The sequence below is a fragment of the Castor canadensis genome, chromosome 18, assembly GCF_047511655.1.
Source record: "Castor canadensis chromosome 18, mCasCan1.hap1v2, whole genome shotgun sequence".
Taxonomy (NCBI): Eukaryota; Metazoa; Chordata; class Mammalia; order Rodentia; family Castoridae; genus Castor; species Castor canadensis.
This window is the reverse complement of record NC_133403.1, coordinates 40,126,963-40,146,544: the sequence shown is the minus strand read 5'-3', so window position 1 is coordinate 40,146,544 and position 19,582 is coordinate 40,126,963. Positions and strand designations below refer to the sequence as shown.

General features: G+C 47.7%; 2 protein-coding genes across 3 annotated transcripts in view; one reads left to right on the top strand and one right to left on the bottom strand.

Moving 5' to 3' along the window:
• Window positions 1–19,582, bottom strand: part of LOC109686395 (calcium release-activated calcium channel protein 1) — a 39,330-nt gene that overhangs the window by 3,829 nt on the left and 15,919 nt on the right. The gene's annotated exons all lie outside the window — the stretch shown is intronic.
• On the top strand, window positions 2,228–17,860 carry Morn3 (MORN repeat containing 3). The gene is made up of 6 exons (XM_074061254.1): window positions 2,228–2,391; window positions 10,246–10,403; window positions 12,410–12,569; window positions 15,027–15,211; window positions 15,368–15,451; window positions 15,852–17,860. Exons 1-5 carry the CDS (start codon window positions 2,247–2,249, stop codon window positions 15,443–15,445), a joined length of 726 nt encoding a protein of 241 aa, XP_073917355.1. The 5' UTR covers window positions 2,228–2,246; the 3' UTR covers window positions 15,446–15,451; window positions 15,852–17,860.

Sequence of the window (19,582 nt, the reverse complement as noted above, 5' to 3'; positions counted from 1 at the left end):
AGTGCCCATGGCTCATGCCTGTAATCCTAGCTACTCAGGAGGCAGAGATACGAGAATGGCAGTTCAAAGCCAGCCCATGAAAATAGTTCTCTAGACCCTTTCTTGAAAAAGCCCATCATGAAAAAAGGGTGCTGGAGTGGCTCAAGGTGTAGGCTCTGAATTCAAATTCCAGTACCTCCAAAAAAAAAAAATCACAACAGTGACAGCAGAGCCGTAACAAAAAGTGGGCTCTTTTGGGGGTGGGATTATGCAGCTGCACAGCAGACACATGACCGTGGCTCCTGCCCATTAAGTGTGGTCCTGGTGGATCATGCTGGATACCATGATCTCCTGGAGGAAGCTGCCTTATCCTAGGGTCATTCTGACTGGTAGCATGTGTGTGTGCTGATGGTGAAAGTTTTAATGGGAGTGGCCCCAGATTCCATGGAGCATAAAGTTGGGTGTGGTGGTGCACACCTATGAGCCCAGCACTTTGGAGCCTGAGGCAGGAGAATCCTGAACTCAAGCCGGGCTGGGCTACAACAGAGTGAGACCCTGTCTCAAAAAAATAAACAAACAAAAAAAGGCCATGTGTGAACCTGTCAGTTCAGCTACCTGGAAGGCAGAGATAGGGTTATAGCTCAAAGACAGCCTGGGCAAAATAAGTCAGCAAGATCCTATATCAAGAAAACAAGTCAGGTATAGTGGCACACACCTGTAATCCCAGCTACAAGGTAGGGTAAGTAGGAAGATTGAGGTCTGGGGCTGGCGTGGGCACAAAAGTGTGCAATCCTATCTGAAAAATAACTAAAAGTGTGAAAGGCTGAAGGCATTTCTCAAGTGGTACAGTGCTTGCCTAGAAAGCACAAGGCCCTGAGTTTAAACACAAGCACTACCCCCTCCAAATTCCCTGGAGTATTGTTATATTTTTTGAGGGGGGCAGGGATTCCCAGGATTTGGAGAAGACTGTGTCCATGGAGACAGAAAGATGGACGTGAATGTGTGCACTAGAGGTCCTGCAGATATGAGAAACATCTCTGACACTGGGCAGAGGCCCAAAGCACCCAATATTCCTCTGCAACACCAAGCAGGGCCAGGGAAAAGCAGGATCTAGTGGGAAAAAAAACTAACCCCCCCGCAGAGAAACTAAAGCAGATACCTTAAAAGCAACTGAGGCCAATAGGAGAAGGGGACCAGGAACTACAGAAAAGGTTAGATCAAAAAGAATTAATCTAGAAGGTAACACACGCACACAAGAAATCAATGCAAGTCAACTCCCTGTATAGCTATCCTTATCTCAGCCAGGAAAAACACTTGTTCCTTCCTATTATTGCTTATACTCTCTCTTCAATAAAATTAGAGATAAGGGCAAAATAGTTTCTGCCAGGTAGTGAGGGGGTGGGGGGGCGAGGGAGGGAGTGGGGGTGAGTGGTAAGGGTGGGTGGGGAGAAATGACCCAAGCATTGTATGCACATATGAAAAAAAAAAAAAAACCAAAAAAAACTAACCCTGCAATGGGGCAGACAGCCTAGGCAAAGGTCACAGGGCAGATGTAGAAGGGTGATCAGCAGTCTTGGCATGCCTGAAACTGTCTGTTTTAGCATTGAAGGACCAAGGACCCAAGGAACCTTCTGGTCCTGGAAAACTGGGACAGTTGGTCATCCTACAGGCAGTCTCTTTAATTGGTGGGCCCTTCCACTAACTGCAAAACCCCACAAAAGCTTTACCACCAGACAGATGATACAGACCAAGGGGGCAGATGCTGGACCAGTGACATCCCTGCAGGCTATGCAGAAGCCAACTGTCGGTCAAACAATCCAATTCTCCAGGAGTGGAACCCAGTGCTCCCCACCACCTAGCCTTTCCCCCCGGGATCCTCTAACCTTTGGGCCAGCACCCACTCTGATTGGCAATTCTAAGTCATTAAATATGTGGCTATCCTCCTTCATCACCTTCTTTCTGATGCCATCACAAACCCTGGGTTCTTACTGGTCTCCCTGGGTTCCCAAGCAATTGTGCCATCAGATGCACCCCTAGAGGAGGCCCCAGGAGAAAGCAAAGTAGGGGACAGCCCATGGTCAGGCCAGCACAAAAGGGTCCCCACCAAGGGCTGCTCATCCGCCCTGGTGATTTAGAACACACATGACTCATCTCACTTGAACTCAGACAGGGGCCTCCTTGAAAGGAACTCAGCATCCCTGGGCACACTGAGCCCCTGATGTCCCTAACCCTTGCCAGTATCCTCCAGCCCCACAGAAGCAGCCAACATGCCAGTCACCAAGTGCCCAAAAAAGTCAGAACCCCTGTGGAAGGGGTGGGAGCAGAAAACCCAGAAGAATGGACTGAGGCACCAGGTGTACGCAGTGAATGGAGACCACTACGTGGGCGAATGGAAGGACAACACAAAACATGGTGAGCGGGAGCTCCCTCAGGGGGTCAGGCAGCCAGTGTGGGGTTGGCACCATAGTGGGTGGGCGATAAGGCCAGGAAACCCGTGTTCAGAGCTCACTGGAGTCATAAATGGTGTCCCCAAAACTCCCATAAGTGGTGAGTGCTGGCCAGGACCAGCCAAGGGCCTTCATGGTATTCTGGAACCAACCTCAGGCCTGACTTCAACTGGGCAAGGGTCTCCAGACCAGCAGGGGACAAAAGTGTCCTCAGAAGCCAACTGGGGCTCTGGGGACTGAGCTCCATCTCTGTGCTCTAAGACACTGGCTAAGCCTGGAGCTTAGCCCCTTAGAAACTGGCTTGCAGCTGGGGGTCTGGGCTCTGGGCTCAGCCCCGATGCTCTGCATAGGGCTGAATGTAGAGTCTGGGCAGCAGGGCACATGCAGGACCCCTCCATCCCCAGAGTATCTGGAGTTCCTGCCCCACGAAATGGGCTTCTGAGCTCTGGGGCTGAACAGTAGGGAGTGAGGAGGTTCTCATGATACAATCCAAACCCTAGTGGGGTGGGGGGGCAGTTTTTATTAAAAAAAACTGGACAGGACTTCTCACTCCAGTCTTGCAATTCCAGAGTCTATATTCTTAACCACTCACCTGCCCTCCTGAGTTAAATACAGTGGGGTCCATAAACCTGGGTTATTAGAACCCCAGTTCCACCAACCATGACCTTGAATGAGTCATTATATCACTCCGAGCCTCAATTTCCCCATCTGTAGAATGAAAATAATACCTAGCCATGCAAGATGACATCTACTAAGTGTATATTCCAGGGTCTGTGCAGAAGGGGAACTTCTAGAATGTTCTCTGAGGATTGAGTATGGTAGAGATCAGTACTCAAAACCTTCCTTGTCCATGCTGGGCATTGATGACTCATGCCTGTAATCCTAGCTACTCAGGAGGCAGAAGTCAGGAGGACTGCAGTTCAAAGCCAGCACCAGGCAAACAGTCTGTGAGACCCTATCTCAAGGCTGGTGGAGTGGCCCAAGTGGTAGAGCACCTGCCTAGCAAGTGTGAGGCCCTGAGTTCAAGCCCCAGGACTGCATAAGGGGGCAAAAAAAACCTTCCTTGTCCAAGCCCTTCAAAGTAGACCTGGTTCAGTGTGTAACACAGGACTCACCCCAGCACGTACTCAGCCCAGCTGTGCTGAACTCTGCAAACTCTGTGTGTAGTTAAAGATGTCTGGGTGTGGTCTGCAATTCCTCTGAGCAGCACATAGTAGGTCCAGGGCCTTGGACCAGGATTTAGGACTGACGGTCTGGACCTGACTTTACCATTGGGTAGTTGGGAGTCCAGGTAAATCACGTCCCATCATCTGGATCCTGTTTTCCCTACCTTGACTGACACTGTGGGCTGACATTGCCCTCCACGGCTGCCTTCTGTGTGAGTCCTGCCTCTCCTCAGACCCTGCAGGTGAAGACCCAGAGCTGAGGGGCCTGGGTTGCAGAACACAGACCTGTCAGAGAATCAGGCACTTGACCACGCTGAAGTGAGTACAGGCAGATCAGAAGCAGTCAGGAGAGCAGTTGATTACACAGGATGAGGATGGGGTGGCTGGATGGTTCCTCAGGCTGTCTCCTTTGCAAAAATACATATTAAGCTGCCACTCTGTCCTGTGCTGGGCACCTGGCACATCCCAACCCTCAGAAGCTTCCTATCTTGCAGAGAACTGATATAATAAGTTACCATCACATCTTACAAATGACCAGCTCTGACGAAGGGAGTAACTACTCAAGGTCAAGCAGCTAAAAATGGTGGCATTTGCTGGGTGCTGGTGACTCACGCCTGTAATCCTTGCTACTCAGAGACAGAGATCGGGAGGATCGAGGTTCAAAGCCAGCTTCAGCAGATAGTTTGCAAAACCCTATCTTGAAAAAAATCTATCACAAACAAAAGGGCTGGTGGAGTGGCTCAAGGTGTAGACCCTGAGTTCAAATCCCAGGACCACAAAATAAATAAATTAATTAATAAAAATAAAAATGGTAGCATCAGGATAAAAGAGGAGAGCAAGGGGACCATGAGAGCATAGACATCCAGCAGGTGATGTATGAGCTGGGCTCAAAAGATGAGAACGAGTTAACCAGGCAGAGAGGCATTTCGTCCAGATAGTAGAATTAGAACTAGGTGGACAGAGTGTGGCTTGATTAAGGAAAAGATGGAAGTCAGTGTGACTGGAGCAGAGTACAGGATAGGAGAGAGTGTCCCTGGCCAGTCAGTAAGGCTAACCATACAGGGCCTCATCACCCATGGTGAGCTTATCTCAGGGAGAAAGAGGAAATAGCTTAAAGGTAGAGGTGAGGCTTAGTCAACACTATGTCTTCATTATTTCTGACACCCAGAGGGCCATACACCAAATATTAACTGAATGATGATGGGTGAGTCTACCCTGGTCAGGAGTGGCCCACCTACAACTGACTCCACAATATTGAACACCAACTAAGCATCAAGACTGTCCTAAATGCTGTGGGGAAGTAGCAGAGAAGAAAGCAAAGTTGTCTGTCCTCCTGAGTTTTGTGTTTAGTAGGACTAGACAGGCAGCAAATAACAAATCTAATTTAAACAACCTCATAATATAGTATGTTAAGGTTGAGGTGTATGCAAATGCAAACCGAAGTGCCAGAATAACGGAGTTCTGGATTTTGCAGAATTAAGTAGGGTGGTCTCATCTCAGCGAGCAGGGGAGTTCTGAGTCAAGATGTGGAAGTGGGGGAGTTAGCTGGATGGAGGTTTGCAGGGACTAGCATTGCAGGTGGGTGGAACAACTGGGGCAGAGAATCATACTGAGTGGGTCCAGGAAGGTCAAGGTGGCCAGTGTGGCTCGGAATAGAGTAAGGAGGAACAGGAGGGTCAGAGTGGTTGTGGAATGGGGAAGGAAGCCAGGTCACATGGGGCCTTGGGGGCCAAGGTGTGAGCATTGGAGTTTATACTGAGGGAGGGTTTGGGCACAGTGACATAATCTACCTCACATCCTACAGTGGCCATTGTGTTGTGAAGACGGTGGAGGCATGGGTGGGGGCCAGGAGGCCAGTCCACAGGGAGCATTTGAAGATGTGCTGGTGAGAGAGGACAGCTGTAAGAAATCAGGGGACAAGCCCCCTCATGAAAGCAAGACACTGAAAAGGCAGGGATGGAACCAGCAGGGAGACCCTGGGGACTATCTTTCTATTTGTTTCTGTGCCTCTCTTGGTGAGTTTCCCCCTCATACTGCATGATAAATGTGTGGCTGCCATGTCTTAATAAAAGAATGGAGGTATTCTCTTCACTTTAGTGTATTTAGTATATTAGACAATGTCCACTCCTTTATGCTTTCAGAATATCACCATCATGCAAAAAAGAAACCCCATACCTATCAGGCTTCACTCTCTCCCTTCCCCCAGCCCCCAGCAAGCACAAATCTACTTTCTCTCTCTATGGATTTGCCTATTCTGGGTATTTCCTATAAATGAATCCTACACTATGTGCTTTTTTGTGTCTGGCTTCTTTTACTAAGGGTGATATTTTCAAGTTCATTCATGTTGTAACATGTGTCAATACGTCATTACCTTTTACGGCAGAGTAATATTACCCTGTGTGGACAGACCACATTTTGCTTATCCATTCATCTGTTAAATACAGATTTTGGGTTGATGAGTATTTTGGTTGTTTCTACCATGTGGCTATGATGAACAATGCCGCTGTTTCTTTTTTTGTGGTTCTGGGGTTTGAACTCAGTGCCTCACGCTTGCTAGCCAGACACTCTACCGTTTGAGCTATTCCACCAGCCCAAGAATTCCGCTGTGAACATGTATATACAAATTTTTGTTTAAACATCTGCTTTTAATTCTATTGAGTGGAACCGGTGGGTCTTATGGTAACCCCTGTTTACTTACTGAGGAACTGCTCAACTATTTCCCCCAGTGTCTGTACCAATGTACATTCCCACCAGCAACACATGAGCGTTCCGTATCTTTATCAGCTTTCTAGGGTTTTGGTTCATTTTTTTCCCTACGTTGGGGATGGAACCCAGGTCTCACATATGCTAGGCAAGTGCTCTACCATGAACTACACCTGTGAACTACACCTGTAGCCCCACAAGTTCTACTTTTTAAAAGTCCAGCAGTTGTAGTATAGCTCAGTGGTAGAGCACTTGCCTGGCATATATAAGGTCCTGGGTTCAATTCCCAAAGCCACTAAAAAATAAATAACAAAAATCCAAAGAAAGGGCTCTGATTGGCCCAGCCTGGGTCACATGATCTCCAGGAGTGAAATCTGTTGCCAGTAGATGGTGGAAAAAATGCTTGAGACAAGCTGGGTTCCAATGGCTCAGGCCTATAATCCTAGCTACTCAGGAGGCAGAGATCCGGAGGATCGCCGTTCCAAGCCAGCCCGTGCAAAAAGTTCGCTAAACCCTCTCTCGAAAAAACTCATGACTAAAAAGGTGGCTCAAGTGGTAGAGTGCTTGCCTAACAAGCATTAGGCCCTGAGTTCAAACCCCACTGATGCGAAAAGAAAAAAAAAAAAACCAACCCAAGATGCTTGAAGCATTTAAGCAATACAAGTTCAGCTATGGTTGGATTCACAGTCTAATATAACTGGAACTTGCCTCTCCCTCCATCACTGTACTTTGCTTTCCTCTGGGTTAGGTTCATCCTTAGGGGAACTCCCAGCATCCCCAGCAGCATCCCAAGTAGGTTAACAACCAGGTCTGCCTCACTCGCAGAAAGAGACCACCCCCCTCTCCAAGCACCACCAGCTCCGCATAAAGGTCTGGCTTTAAGTCTCACTGGCCCACCCTAGGGCACATGCCCTTCAGTCAGCCAATCACAGTAGCCTGGGTGGGTAGACTATGCTGATTAGCTCGGGCTGAGGTGTGTGTGCGGGGGATGTCAGCCTCACTCAAATCTCAGTTACTAAGGAGGAGAGGGGATTTCTCGCAAGGAAATAAAACAAGAGGGAACAGGGGAACTGGATAAGCAGTGACAATCCAATGTCCCCTACAGTGTGGCTGGGCCACACCAGACCATGGGCTCCTCCAGGGCAAAAATAGGAATAAACTAACATTACTGTCACATTTTGTATATATTCCCTGTTCCGGGTGTTCTGCATATACCCTTGAATTTAGTGATGAGAAAAACCCTTGACTTTTTGCTGTTTCTGTTTATTTTGGTGCTGGGGATCAAACCAGAGCTTCCCACGTGCTAAGCAGGCACTCTTAACGACTGAGCTTAAATCCCAGTCCTTTTTTTTCTTTTAGCAGAAAATGTGAGTGGTCCTATAATTAGTAACAAAATTGAATCTTTTCCCCCCAGTTTTATTATGGTATGATTGACAAATAAAAATTGTATATACTTAAGGTATACAACATGTTTTCATAAAAGTCTACATTTTGCAGTGGCTAGGGAAATTAAGATAATTAGCATCTCCTTGCATTATTTCCGTGTGTGTGTGTGTGTGTGTGTGTGTTAAGAACACAATATCTACTTTTTATAGCAAATTTCAAGCTTACATACCGTTTTATTGACTATTATAATTACCATGCTGTACAGTAGTCACCTTATAACTGAAATTTGTATTTGTTTTTTTTTTCTTGGTGGTACCGGGATTTGAACTCAGGGCCTATGCTTGGCAGGCAGGTGCTCTTACTGTTTGAGCCACTCTACCAGCTCTTTCTTGTTTTTTTTCGAGATTAGGGTCTTCTGAACTCTTTGCCCAGGCTGGCTTCGAATGGTGATCATCCCGATCTCTGCATCCTGAGTAGCTAGGATTACAGGGGTGAGCCACCAGTGCCAACGATAGTTCGTATTTTTTGATCTACATCCCCCCATTTCCCTCACCCCCAGCTCCGGGAACCATCGTTCTGTTTGCACGAGTTTCACTTTTTTGGATTCCACATAAAAGTGACATCATGTGGTGTTTGTCCTTCTGGGTCTGGCTTATTTCACTTATCATAATATCCTCCAGGGTCACCCGTGCTGTCACAGATGTTTTTCCTCCTTATTTTTTCTCTTTCCTTTTCTTTTGGGGTTACTGAGAATTAAACCCAGGATCTCACACATGCTAGGCAAGTCTCTACCACTGAGCTACACTCCAGCCCTTTTTTACTTTATTTTGAGAGCGTCTCGATAAGTTGCCCAGGCCTCATTATGTAGCCCATGCGGTCTCAAACTCTGAATCTTCCTCCCTCAGCTGGGAATACAGGTGTGCACCTGCTAGCATTTCTTCTTCTTAAAGGCTGAATAATATTTTGTTCTCTCTCTCTTGCATTTTATATCTCACATTTTCTTTATCCACTCACTTGCTGATGGACACATAGGGGAGATATTCTTATCTCTGTTACAGAACAGAAATCTCAGGGCTAGAGAGACCCAAGGAATTAAGTTACCTGCCCGAGGTCACAAAGTTCATAGGAACAATTCTGTATTTGTTCCGAGGTTATCAAGAACTTAGACATAAATTAGCACATACAGGTACTCCACAAATATTTCATTCATCCCTTTGCCCAACGTCCTATGTCATGCCAGGCACCATTCTTTGGCATAGACTGTGCCCTCATGGAACTCACATTTTCCTGGAAGGAATGGACAAATGACAAGTAAGAGATGTGTCTATTATATTAGGATCTGATAAGGGACATGGAAAGAAACAGAGCAGGGTAAGGAGGTAGGGAGAGTTTATAGTTGTACATGGATGGTCAGGGGCCTAACTGAGAAAGTAAGATTTCAACAAAAGTTTGCAGGAGGTAGGCAGGTAGTGAATATCTAGAAAGGAGTGTTCCAGGCCAAGGGACCAGCTGGTGCAAAGGCCTGGGGCCCTGAGGCAGAAGCATGGCTGGTATGAAAGCCATACTGGTTGGGTACATTACGGAAAATGGAGTTAGGGAAGGAGAAGGGGCTTGATTAGTAGGAGATGGGTCTCCAATTGTGGTTAGGAGAACTGAAGAAAAATCCAGAATATGTTCTCTAGATCTTGGTATCCATGCAGTATTAGTAAGAGATGAGGTTAATCCTACCTGCCCAGGAAGCAGAGATCAGGAGGCTCTTGGTTTGAAGTCAGCCCAGGCAAATGGTTCGTGAGACCCTATCTCGAAAAAACTCCCAACACATCAAACCTCAGTTTTATCCACCCCTCCCCCCACACAAAAAAAAGTCTGGTGGAGTGGCTCTGCTTGCTTGTCAAGTGTGAGGCCTTGAGTTCAAACCCCAGTACCACCAAAAAACACAAACAGATGAGACTGAATCTTTTAATCGTTCTTTCTTTTGACAGGACCAGAGTTTGAACTCAGGGCTTTGCCCTTGCAAAGCAGGCACTCTATCACTTGAGCCATTTTACTAAGTCCATTTTACTCTGGTTATTTTGGAGGCAGGGATCTTGCTTTTCTTTTTTTCTTTTTTTTGGCCCAGGGTTGACCTCCTGATCTCAGTCTCCCAAGTAGTTAGGATTACAGATGTGAGCCACCAGTGCCCAGCTCTTTTCTTCTTACTCATTTTTTGTTTGTTTGCTTTTGTATTTTAAAGACAGGACTTACTATGTAGCCCAGGGTGGCCTGGAACTCAAGATCCTCTTGCCTCAGTCTCCAGCTTGCTGTGATTATAGATGTGAGCTACCATTCCCGGCTGAGGGGGTTTGGGATTTCAGTCTGGCATCAGGGCAATGGGCACTCGCCTTGTGTATACATGGAACTTTCCTGGGGCTCTCCTGAACACTGACAGTTTGAAGATGAGGCACAGACCCTGTCCCAACCCTAGAGAACTGTCCTGTGTAGCAGTTCTTGAGGCCTTGGCAGGCACATGGTCTCCAGCCCCAGGTGGTTGTGTCTACAGTGATGGTCCATCTGTATGTTACCAGGAAAAGGAACACAGGTCTGGAAAAAGACAGGTGCCATCTATGAAGGCGACTGGAAGTTTGGGAAGAGAGATGGCTATGGCACCCTCAGCCTTCCAGACCAAGAGACAGGAAAGTACAGGAGAATCTACTCGGGCTGGTGGAAAGGTGATAAGAAATCGGTGAGTGCTTCCCAGCATGCCCTGGTTGTGGCAGACTGACAGCCAGACTCTGAGTGTGATTCTGTGTGTGTGTCTGTAGGGAGGATGAGGCCTGGAGGTGTGGCTCAAGTGGTAGAGTGCCTGCTTTGCAAGTGCAAAGCCCTGAGTTCAAACCCCAGTCCCACCAAAAAAAAAAAAAAAAAATCCCATTGGCCTGCTTTGTAGGGAGGTAGGGAGGACGAAAGGGTGGGGAGTGGAGACATACAGCCAGGAGGAATTGTCAAGGCTTCTCAGAACAAAGCCAAGCAAACAGGAAGCAAAAGGAGTGTGTTCAGGGAGGAGCCCATGAACCCTGTGGCTATAAGAAGGCAGCAGGCTATGGGTGGGGTTTCCTCCACCCACTTCCCCCTCCTTTCCTGGCTTTCTTTGTCCTGGGCATCCCTTCCTGAGAAACCCCCTTGTGTTAGACCTGGGTAAAATGGGAGGGTAGGAAACCAGGCATGGTAGCACAGACTGCAGTCCAAGCATTTGGAAAACAAGGCAGGGAGATGGTGAGTTCCAGACCAGCCTCAAGAAAGATATTGCCTCAAGAAACAAACAAAAGGGAGGGTAAGAAGCAAGAGTGGTTCACACCTGTAATTCTAGCTACTCTATTGCTTATACTCTCTCTTCAACAAAATTAGAGATAAGGGCAAAATAGTTTCTGCCAGGTATCGAAGGGGTGGGGGGGAGAGGGAGGGGGTGGGGGGGTGGTAAGGGAGGGGGTGGGGGGAGGGGGGAGAAATGACCCAAACATTGTATGCACATATGAATAATAAATAAATAAATAAAATAAACAACAACAACAACAAAATTCTAGCTACTCAGGAGGCAGAGATCAGGAGGATTGAAGTTCGAAGCCAGCCCAGACCCTGTCTCAAAAAATAACCATCACAAAACAGGGCTGGTGGAGTAGCTCATGAGTTAAGACCACCTGCCTTGCAAGCATGAGGCCCTGAGTTTAAACCCCAGTGCTGCCTAAAAGAAAAAAAAAAAAAAAAAAGGAAGAAAGGGCTAGAAGTTAGCCAGGGGCAAGTCTTCAGCCCCTAAATGCCCATACCCAGGTGAACTTGAGTGAATCGTCACCATGGAGATTAGTAATGACAGTATTGCTATTGAGCTTCGATTATTGTGAGCCTGAAACGTGTCTGGTGCATGAATTAACTCTTACAACAACTTTATGTCATCATCATTCCATTCGACTGATGGAGAAACAAGCTCAGAGAGGTGAAGTACCTTGCCTGTGGTTTCACAGCTGGCAAGTGGCAGAGCCCAAGATTTCTTGTTCCTTGCTCCCCAATTTTTTATTGGCCAGTGGGAAGACTGAGCCCAGAATAAACAAGTTGTGTATAATAGCTGTGTTCCCAGGGTACCCAGAGGAAGGTCTTTAAGTCCAGCCTAGAGCATACAGGGCTGGCTTTCTATAGGTGACAAGGAAAGATGCTAGGAGTTACCCACAGAGAGAAAGGAGGACTGGGGACAAACAGCAATGGGAAGGAGCTGTCAAACAGCAGTACACATGGACCTGGGGAGGGAGGGCCTCAGGGTATTGAGTAGACTTGGGCTGCTCAACCCAACCTCCTGGTGGGATGGCCAGGAAGTTCCTGAATCCTTGTGGTTGGACGCAAGTATGATGTTTATGTCATGTTTCATAACTTTTATGATTCTCAGAGGCAGTTGACTGCAACGGATCAAAATCAGAGTTGGGCGGGTAGGTGGGTGAGGGGCAAACGAGATCAGATGGGCCATTAAAGATCTTTCTGGCCGCTGTGTGGAGGGTGCATGGGATTGGGGGCGGAGAAGAGGCGACCACAGAGGAGGGAGAAATGTTGGCGAGCTGCAGGGAGGTGGTCGCAGAGGGATAGAGGACATGCAGAGCTTGAGCTGAGGGAGGGAGAAGCTCAGGTGTGCGGCTTTGTCCCTGGGAAGCAGGTGGGCTCACCTAGGGTTTGAGGGCGCAGTGAACAGGGACACTTTCGTGCTTTCAGGGCTACGGGATCCAGTTTTTCGGACCCAAGGATTATTACGAGGGTGAGTGGTGTGGCAACCAGCGCTGCGGGTGGGGCCGCATGTACTACAGGAACGGCGACATCTACGAGGGCTGGTGGTGGAACAACAAACCCGAAAGGGAGGGCATGTTACGTCTGAGTAAGTGCCCCGCCCCTGACCACGCCCCACTCCAGCAGACCCCCCTACTGACCACGCCCCCTTCCTCCCGGGCATTGCCGAAGGCCCCACTCTTGGCACGGCACGCCCACATGACCACGCCCCCTCGTTACCACGCCCCCGTGGGGCTACAGCGCATAAACGAATAGGATGCCTTAATCCCTTCCTTTTGGGATCTTATACACTGATAAGAAAGGCTAACAATAAATAGATAAATAAGACAATTTCTTATTTTTGGATGGGATTTAGGATTTGAACGCAGGGCTTCGCATTTGCAAAGCAACTGCTCTACCGCTTGAGCCACACCTCTGGTCCATTTTGCTCTGATTATTTTAGAGATGGGGGAGGTGTGTGTCTCATGAACTATTTGCCCGGGCTGGTCTCGAACCTTGATGGTACCAATCCTCCCAAGTAGGTAGGATTACTGGTGTGAGCCACCAGCAGCAGGCGACAATTTTTATAATCATTATAATCATAGGAATAAACCATTTTAATCCACAACAATCCTACAAATCTGATACTCTTTATCATTACGACGGTACAGATGAACTGAGGCACAGAGAGGTGAAGTCATACAGGATGTTAGTTGTAGGTCAAAAAGGCTAAGGAGGCCCAGCATGGTGGTACACACCTGGAATTCCATTCCAGCATGTGGGAGGCTGAGGCAGGAGGATACAAGTTCAAGACCAGCCTGGACTACATAGAAAAGCCTGTCTCAAAAAAAAAAAAAAAAAAAGTGCTAAGGAATGCTTAGGAAACAGGAAAGTGTGTTGGGAGAGGACTATTTAGCATGACTTACAGTCAGGAAAAGCCTCTCTGAGGAGGTGACATTTGAAGGAAGAGGAGCTGGATATGTATCGAGTGAGAGCAATCCTATAATTAATAGGAAACACGCATCAATGTCAGCATTTAATCTTTATAGTCTTCTCTCTACATAGGAACCAGAATGAACTTTTTTCTTTTGCGGTACTGGGGTTTGAATTCAGGGCCTACACCTTGAGCCACTTCACCAGCCCTTTTTTGAGTTGGGTATTTTCGAGATAGGGTTTCACAACCTATTTGCCTTATTGGCTTTGAACAGCAATCCTCCTGATCTCTGCCTCCTGTGCAGCTAGGATTACAGGTTTGAGTCACCAGTGCCTGGCCAGAATGAACTCTTTAAAACACAATTGGACCTCACTTCTGCCCTGTTTTGAAATCTTCCATAGCTCTCTATGGCTCTCAGACTGAGTTCTAAGCCTTTACTCTTTGGGGCCCTGCTTGTTTGTCTCTGCTCACTCCTCTAGCTTCTTCACTTCCTTCTTCTCTTTCCCTGGACTTTGGTTTCAACCATAGTGACTTTATTTCTTCCAACACTTTCTGCCTCAGGGCCCTTGCACTACTGTTCTGTTTGTGGAATGCTTTTTCTTAGATCTTTCCATTGTCCTTGCCTCAGATAGGTCTTCCTTATCTAAAACACATTCTTCTCAGTACCTGGTTCCTTTCCTTCCTAGCACTGGCTGTATCATCTTGGGCAAGTTACTTTCCCTCTGAGCCTCAATTTCCTTATCTGTCAAATAGAGATAATAGCAGTGCTCATTTCATGGAGTTGTGGGGAGGGCAAGATGAGTTAATATGTGTAAAGTGCTAGAACAGGGCCTGGCTACCAGTAGACTCTACATGAGGGCATCATGGTCCCTCTAGACAGCCGCATAAGGAGACTGTTTGTTCCCCACTGTTTCCCTGGGGCCCAGCACATGGTGGGTGCTCTTGGTGAGGACATGAACCAGACCCTAATCTCCTGAAAAATAAGGACTTTGACTTCCAAGCTGAGGCACTGGGCAGCTGGGAGGGCTTAGGCAGCTGTTCTGTCTGTTCTTCTAGTCTCCCATGCTCCCCAGCTCTGATCCTGCTTCTAGTGAGCATCCACTATGAGTGGCCAGCCAGGGCCTATGCAGTGTGATGGCTCTCAGCGCGTCATTTCTCATGGCCAGGACTTGGCTGGCTGGCCTGGGAGCAGATCCTGACCTGAACTCATATTGGCACTGGGACCTCGAGTGATTTGCTTAAACTGTGCTTTGGTTTCCTTGTTCTAAATGTATAGACAAAAATAAAACTCAGGCTGGGATGTAGTGCAGAAACAGAGAGATTGCCTAGTGTACTGGAGGCCCTGGATTCTATCCCCAGTCCTGAAAGACAAAACAACAACAAAAAAAGACTGGGGTTGAAGCTCAGCGGCTGTACATGTGCAGGTCCTAGTTTCAACACCTGGCACTAACAGATAAAACAAAGTAAACGAAGCTCACCTCTCCAAATGACTGACAAGTTTAAATGAGGGCTCAAGGGCCTCTCGTTGATTAGTCCACACCTGTCAACAACCACAGTGCTGGTGGAGCCACAGCCTGCCAATCGGGCTGGTTTGGGGTGCCTGGGACCCATGCCTCTCTGTCCTTTCCCCAGAGAATGGAAACCGCTACGAGGGCAACTGGGAGAGAGGCATGAAGAACGGGCATGGGCGTTTCTTCTACCTGGACCATGGTCAGCTATTTGAAGGTTTCTGGGTGGATGATGTGCCCAAGTGTGGCACCATGATCGACTTTGGCCGCGATGAGGCCCCGGAGCCTACCCAGTTCCCCATTCCTGAGGTGGGCAGCCCTCCCAGGGCCCTGCGACACCTAGAAAGAGACAGGAACAACCCTCTCCCATCCCCCAGCCTACCTCACCTGAGGATGCCTTGTTTTCAGGCAGGGCAACTGGGGCCTTCCCAGCTCCTCAATATAACCCTCATTGCCTTCCTTCAGCTCAAACTTCTAGACCCTGATGGTGTGTTGGAGGAAGCCTTGGTCATGTTCAAAAAAACAGAGGAAGGAGGACACTGATGCCAGGTGAGGAAGTGGGCACATCTGCCACCTTTGATGAGGTGTCTCATCAAAGTCTCTGGGGCTTGGAACAACATAGTCTCCAAAGGGCTGAGAGGCAAGGCCAGAGAGGGCAGGTTTTTGCCTCCGGTGGTCCACCTGGTCCTTTTTAGTTCTTTGAAACCCAGTGTATTCTAGCCCTGCCCAGATCTACCCATTTGCATGTTGGGCCTTCTTGGTGGGCACTGGGCTGAAGTCAGGTGATCTGATGCCCTTGAGTGAGGCTCCGGGCCCAGGTCTCCTTTGACACAACTGTCTGGTGGGACTCGTGCAGTCATAGCCCCTCCCAGGGTGTGGGTGAGCCTGGGAAAGGGCACTAGTCCAGCATTTTTCCACACCAGCTCCACTGTTGTCCTCACCCCTGCAGAGAGAGCCAAGGCTCAGGAGAAACTCAGTTCAAGCCCTTGTCACCCAACTGCTCAGACCAGTGCGATGTGGCTCCTGAGGGAGGAGCCAGCAGTGACTCCGGACACACCCATGGCACTCTCAGAGGGCACCACACTCCTCCTAGTATGAGGTCATTCTTTACCAATGGGGGCCAGTGTGTCTCTCCAGCTGGCCTTGGGGACCCTCTTATTAAGGCCTTCATTCTATGACCTATATTGCAGAATAAAGAAGAAACCTGCTGGCCTTAGCTCAGGGTCCGTGGAATGAGTAGGGGTGGAAGGGCTTGGAGGGATGTCAGATAGATGGAAGACAGTTTCCTGGGTTAGGGGAAAAGGGTCAGGCAGCTCCAGGTTTCTGACCACTGAGCTAGCCCAGAGAGCAGAGTAAACTTGTCTCCCACCAGTTCTCAAGACTTGAGATTCAAGCTGGACCCACGTTCTCAATGGGTGTTCTCAATTTTGGAATCCCGTGGAAGCTTTCAAGGCTGTGGATGCCTGGGTCCCATGCCTAGGGACTCCCATCTGATTCAACTGGGGTGAGGCTTAAGCTTTCAAAAAACTACCCAGGGGATTCTGATATGGAGCTGGGGTCAAGACCCCATGACTGAGAGGCTGTGTGACTCTAATCAGGTGGTCTCAGTTGTTCCATCTGTAAAATGGGTCTGAGGAGACCTCACAAGAATGCTTGGAGACTTTAACAGATGAGAGAATACGTGTTAAGGTTAACTGTGCACCAGCTTTCTGGAAAGAACTCTGCAGAAAACCCTATGTGCCATTCTCGAGCAGTGAGAGAGACTCTTGCACACTGGGTAGGAGTGTGAGCCCTGAAGCCAGTTTGCCTGGATGGAAAGCCCAGAGCTGTGTGTTCTTGACAGTGTCACCCACTCTATTCTGTAGGCGCCCTCACTTGTAATGTGGGACAATAACAGAATTTACCACCTGGGGTTATTGTGGATAGTTACTGTGATGATGAAATTGCACAGTAATTTTAAACTGGGTGGTATTTTTTTCCTTCAGGAACATTTGGTAGTGTCTGGAGACACTTGTGGTTGTCACAGTTGGCAGAGAGAAATGCTACTGCTTGCTCTCTAGAGGGTAGGAATCAGGGATATTGCTACAATGTAAAAAACACTACAAAGGAATTATTCAGCTCAAAGTCAAGTGTTGTGGTAGAGAAACCCTGAAATTTGCTGACGTTTGTAAAGCCCTCAGCCAGTACCTAGCACACACTAAAGACTCACTGACATTCACTGCCCCCTAAATCATAATTTGGCCTGGCCTAAGGCGTGGTGCTCCATCTATACCTGACCCCAGGAAGTCAAGACTGTCCACTGCAGTCAACAGTAACTACCAGATACTCAGTGGAGGGCTAGGGGCATGGTTCAAGTGGTAGAGCTCCTGCCTAGCCTTGAGTTCAAACCTCAGTACTGCCAAAAAAGAAAGAAGGTCCCAGAACTGGGTGCCAGAGGCTCAATCCTGTAATCCTACGGACTCAGGAGGCAGAGATCAGGAGGATTGTGGTTTGAAGGCAGTTTGGGCAAATAGTTCCTGAGACCCTATCTAAAAAAAGCCCATCACAAGAAAAGGGCTGGAGTGGCTCATGTGCCAAGTCGTGTTGGCAGCTTCATTTGCCTCCCCTCCCATGATTCCTCAACAGTCTGTGAGGTGTCCTGCTATTTATTAGTATCATTTTAGAGGAGGAAATGGAGGTCTGGGGAAGTTCACAAGCCTCCAAAGTACTGCTGTGCCTAAACTTGTATCTGTCTGCTCTGAAGGAGGGTTACCATTTTGTTTTGGAAACAGTGTGGGGAGGGTGCATTTGTTTGTGTATAAAATATCATTGGGTAGGGACAAAATAAACTGGCAATAATGGTTGTCTCCAGGGAAAACTGGGGACCTGGGAACAGAACTTTTTACTGTTTTATTTGGAACCATGTGAATGTATTATCTGCTGTATTCGAAATATAAATAAAGCTGAAATTAAAGAGATTGTGACTTTTTATTCCTTTATTTTGGTGCTGGGGATGGAACCCAGGGTCTCGTGCAGGCTAAGCAGGTACTCTACTATGGAGCTGCACCCCAGCCCTGAGATGAGCTTTCAACGAGTGTTTGCCTAAATTGCCAGGGTGTGAGTGCTTGCAGTGCTCATTAGAAATAGATTCCAGACACACCCAGACCAACTTGAAGCAGACTCTAGATCACTGGGGGTGAGTGTAGGGGTGCTTGGGTATCTACATTCTACAAGCCAGGCTGGTGACTCTGTCTTGGCAAGTTTAGGAAAGAGAACCCAAGACTACAGAATCATAGCCCAGAAATTACTCCAGCCAGATCCAGGCTCTGCAGAAGTAGTGCAGTGGGTATCCCTGGGAAAGGTACAGAAGACCTCCAAGCTTCTCTGGGGAGTAGAAGGGGCTTCACACAGGGAACCCTACACAGCCCTAACCAGTCCGTCTGAGGGTGGTCCTGGTGGATGTGATGCAAAGATTCAGGGTGGATGTGAAGTGATGAGGGAGAGAAATATTAGGCCCTATCCAACTTTACTTTCACTAGAGCTTTTTACAAAACCCCTGGGCAGTGGTAGCGTGCTTGCTTAGTATGTGCAAAGCCTTGGGCTCCATTCCTAGTACTGTAAAAAAGAAAATGCACAAACCAACCACCATTTATATGTTGGGTTTCTGGGAAAGACAAAAATCTCAAAGTCAGGGAATGTGGGGGCCAAGCAAGCAACATTAGTGCAAGACAAGAGATAAGGACTGTGGCAAAGATAGGCGCTTGGGGTGACTGTAATGGCCCCTCCTGGCCTTTGTTGCACTCTCTGTAAGTAGGTCCAGTGAGCCTGGATCTTCCTATTTTTTCAAGCAAAGCCAGAAGCAGCCCAGGTAAAATTTTTGTGAGGGCCTGGGCTCTGAGCCAGACTTTCCAGGTTGGAATCCCAGCAAGTTACTTATGATGGTTAATCTTGACTGTCAACTTGATTGGATTAAGAAACGCCTAGGAGATTAGTAAAGCATACCTCTGTGAGACCATTTCCAGAGACAACTAGATCATAAAAGCTGTGACCTAATGAATGGATTAATCCCTTGATGGATTTATACCATGATGGCATTATTAAGGAGGTGGTGAAAGATAGGAGGTGAGGCCTAGTTAGAGGAAGTGGGTTTACTGGAGATGTGTTCTTGATGGGGGCACTAGATCTTGCCTGGCTCCTTCTTTTATCCCATTCTCTGCTCCTTAGCTACCAGGACTTGAACTGACTGCTCTGTTACTGTACACCCTCCCCACCATGGTGAATTGACACTTCTGAAATGAAGCCAAAATCTTTCCTTATTTCAATTGCTTTTCTCAGGTATTTGCCAAACAGATGGAAAAGCCTAACTAATACACTAAACTCCCTTGAGCATCAAATTTGTTTTCTGCAAAATGGAGGTAACAGTACTGCAGGTTAAATGAGTGACACACCGTGCTTTGAACAGCCTATGCATACAATGGTTACCTAGTCTTATTTTGCTGTTTAAAGGAATCCTGAATCACACAGACAATTCCTGCCATTGCACACAATCTGATTGCAATCATGAGAGAATATCAGAGAAGTCATTCTCTAAAACCACAGGCCTGGACTCTTCAAAAATGGTAATGTTGCAAAAGATAAAGATTGAGGAACTGCTCCATATTAGAGACTTAAGACATTAAGTCTATGCATGGTCCAGGATTG

What these genes read in the sequence shown, in the direction of transcription:
- Morn3 (XM_074061254.1), top strand. Translation starts at nt 2,247, where the DNA reads ATGCCAGTCACCAAGTGCCCAAAAAAGTCAGAACCCCTGTGGAAGGGG. An exon ending in GGAAAGGTGATAAGAAATCG is followed by an intron (nt 10,404 to 12,409) that starts GTGAGTGCTTCC and finishes TCGTGCTTTCAG; the next exon opens with GGCTACGGGATCCAGTTTTT. An exon ending in GGAGGGCATGTTACGTCTGA is followed by an intron (nt 12,570 to 15,026) that starts GTAAGTGCCCCG and finishes TCCTTTCCCCAG; the next exon opens with AGAATGGAAACCGCTACGAG.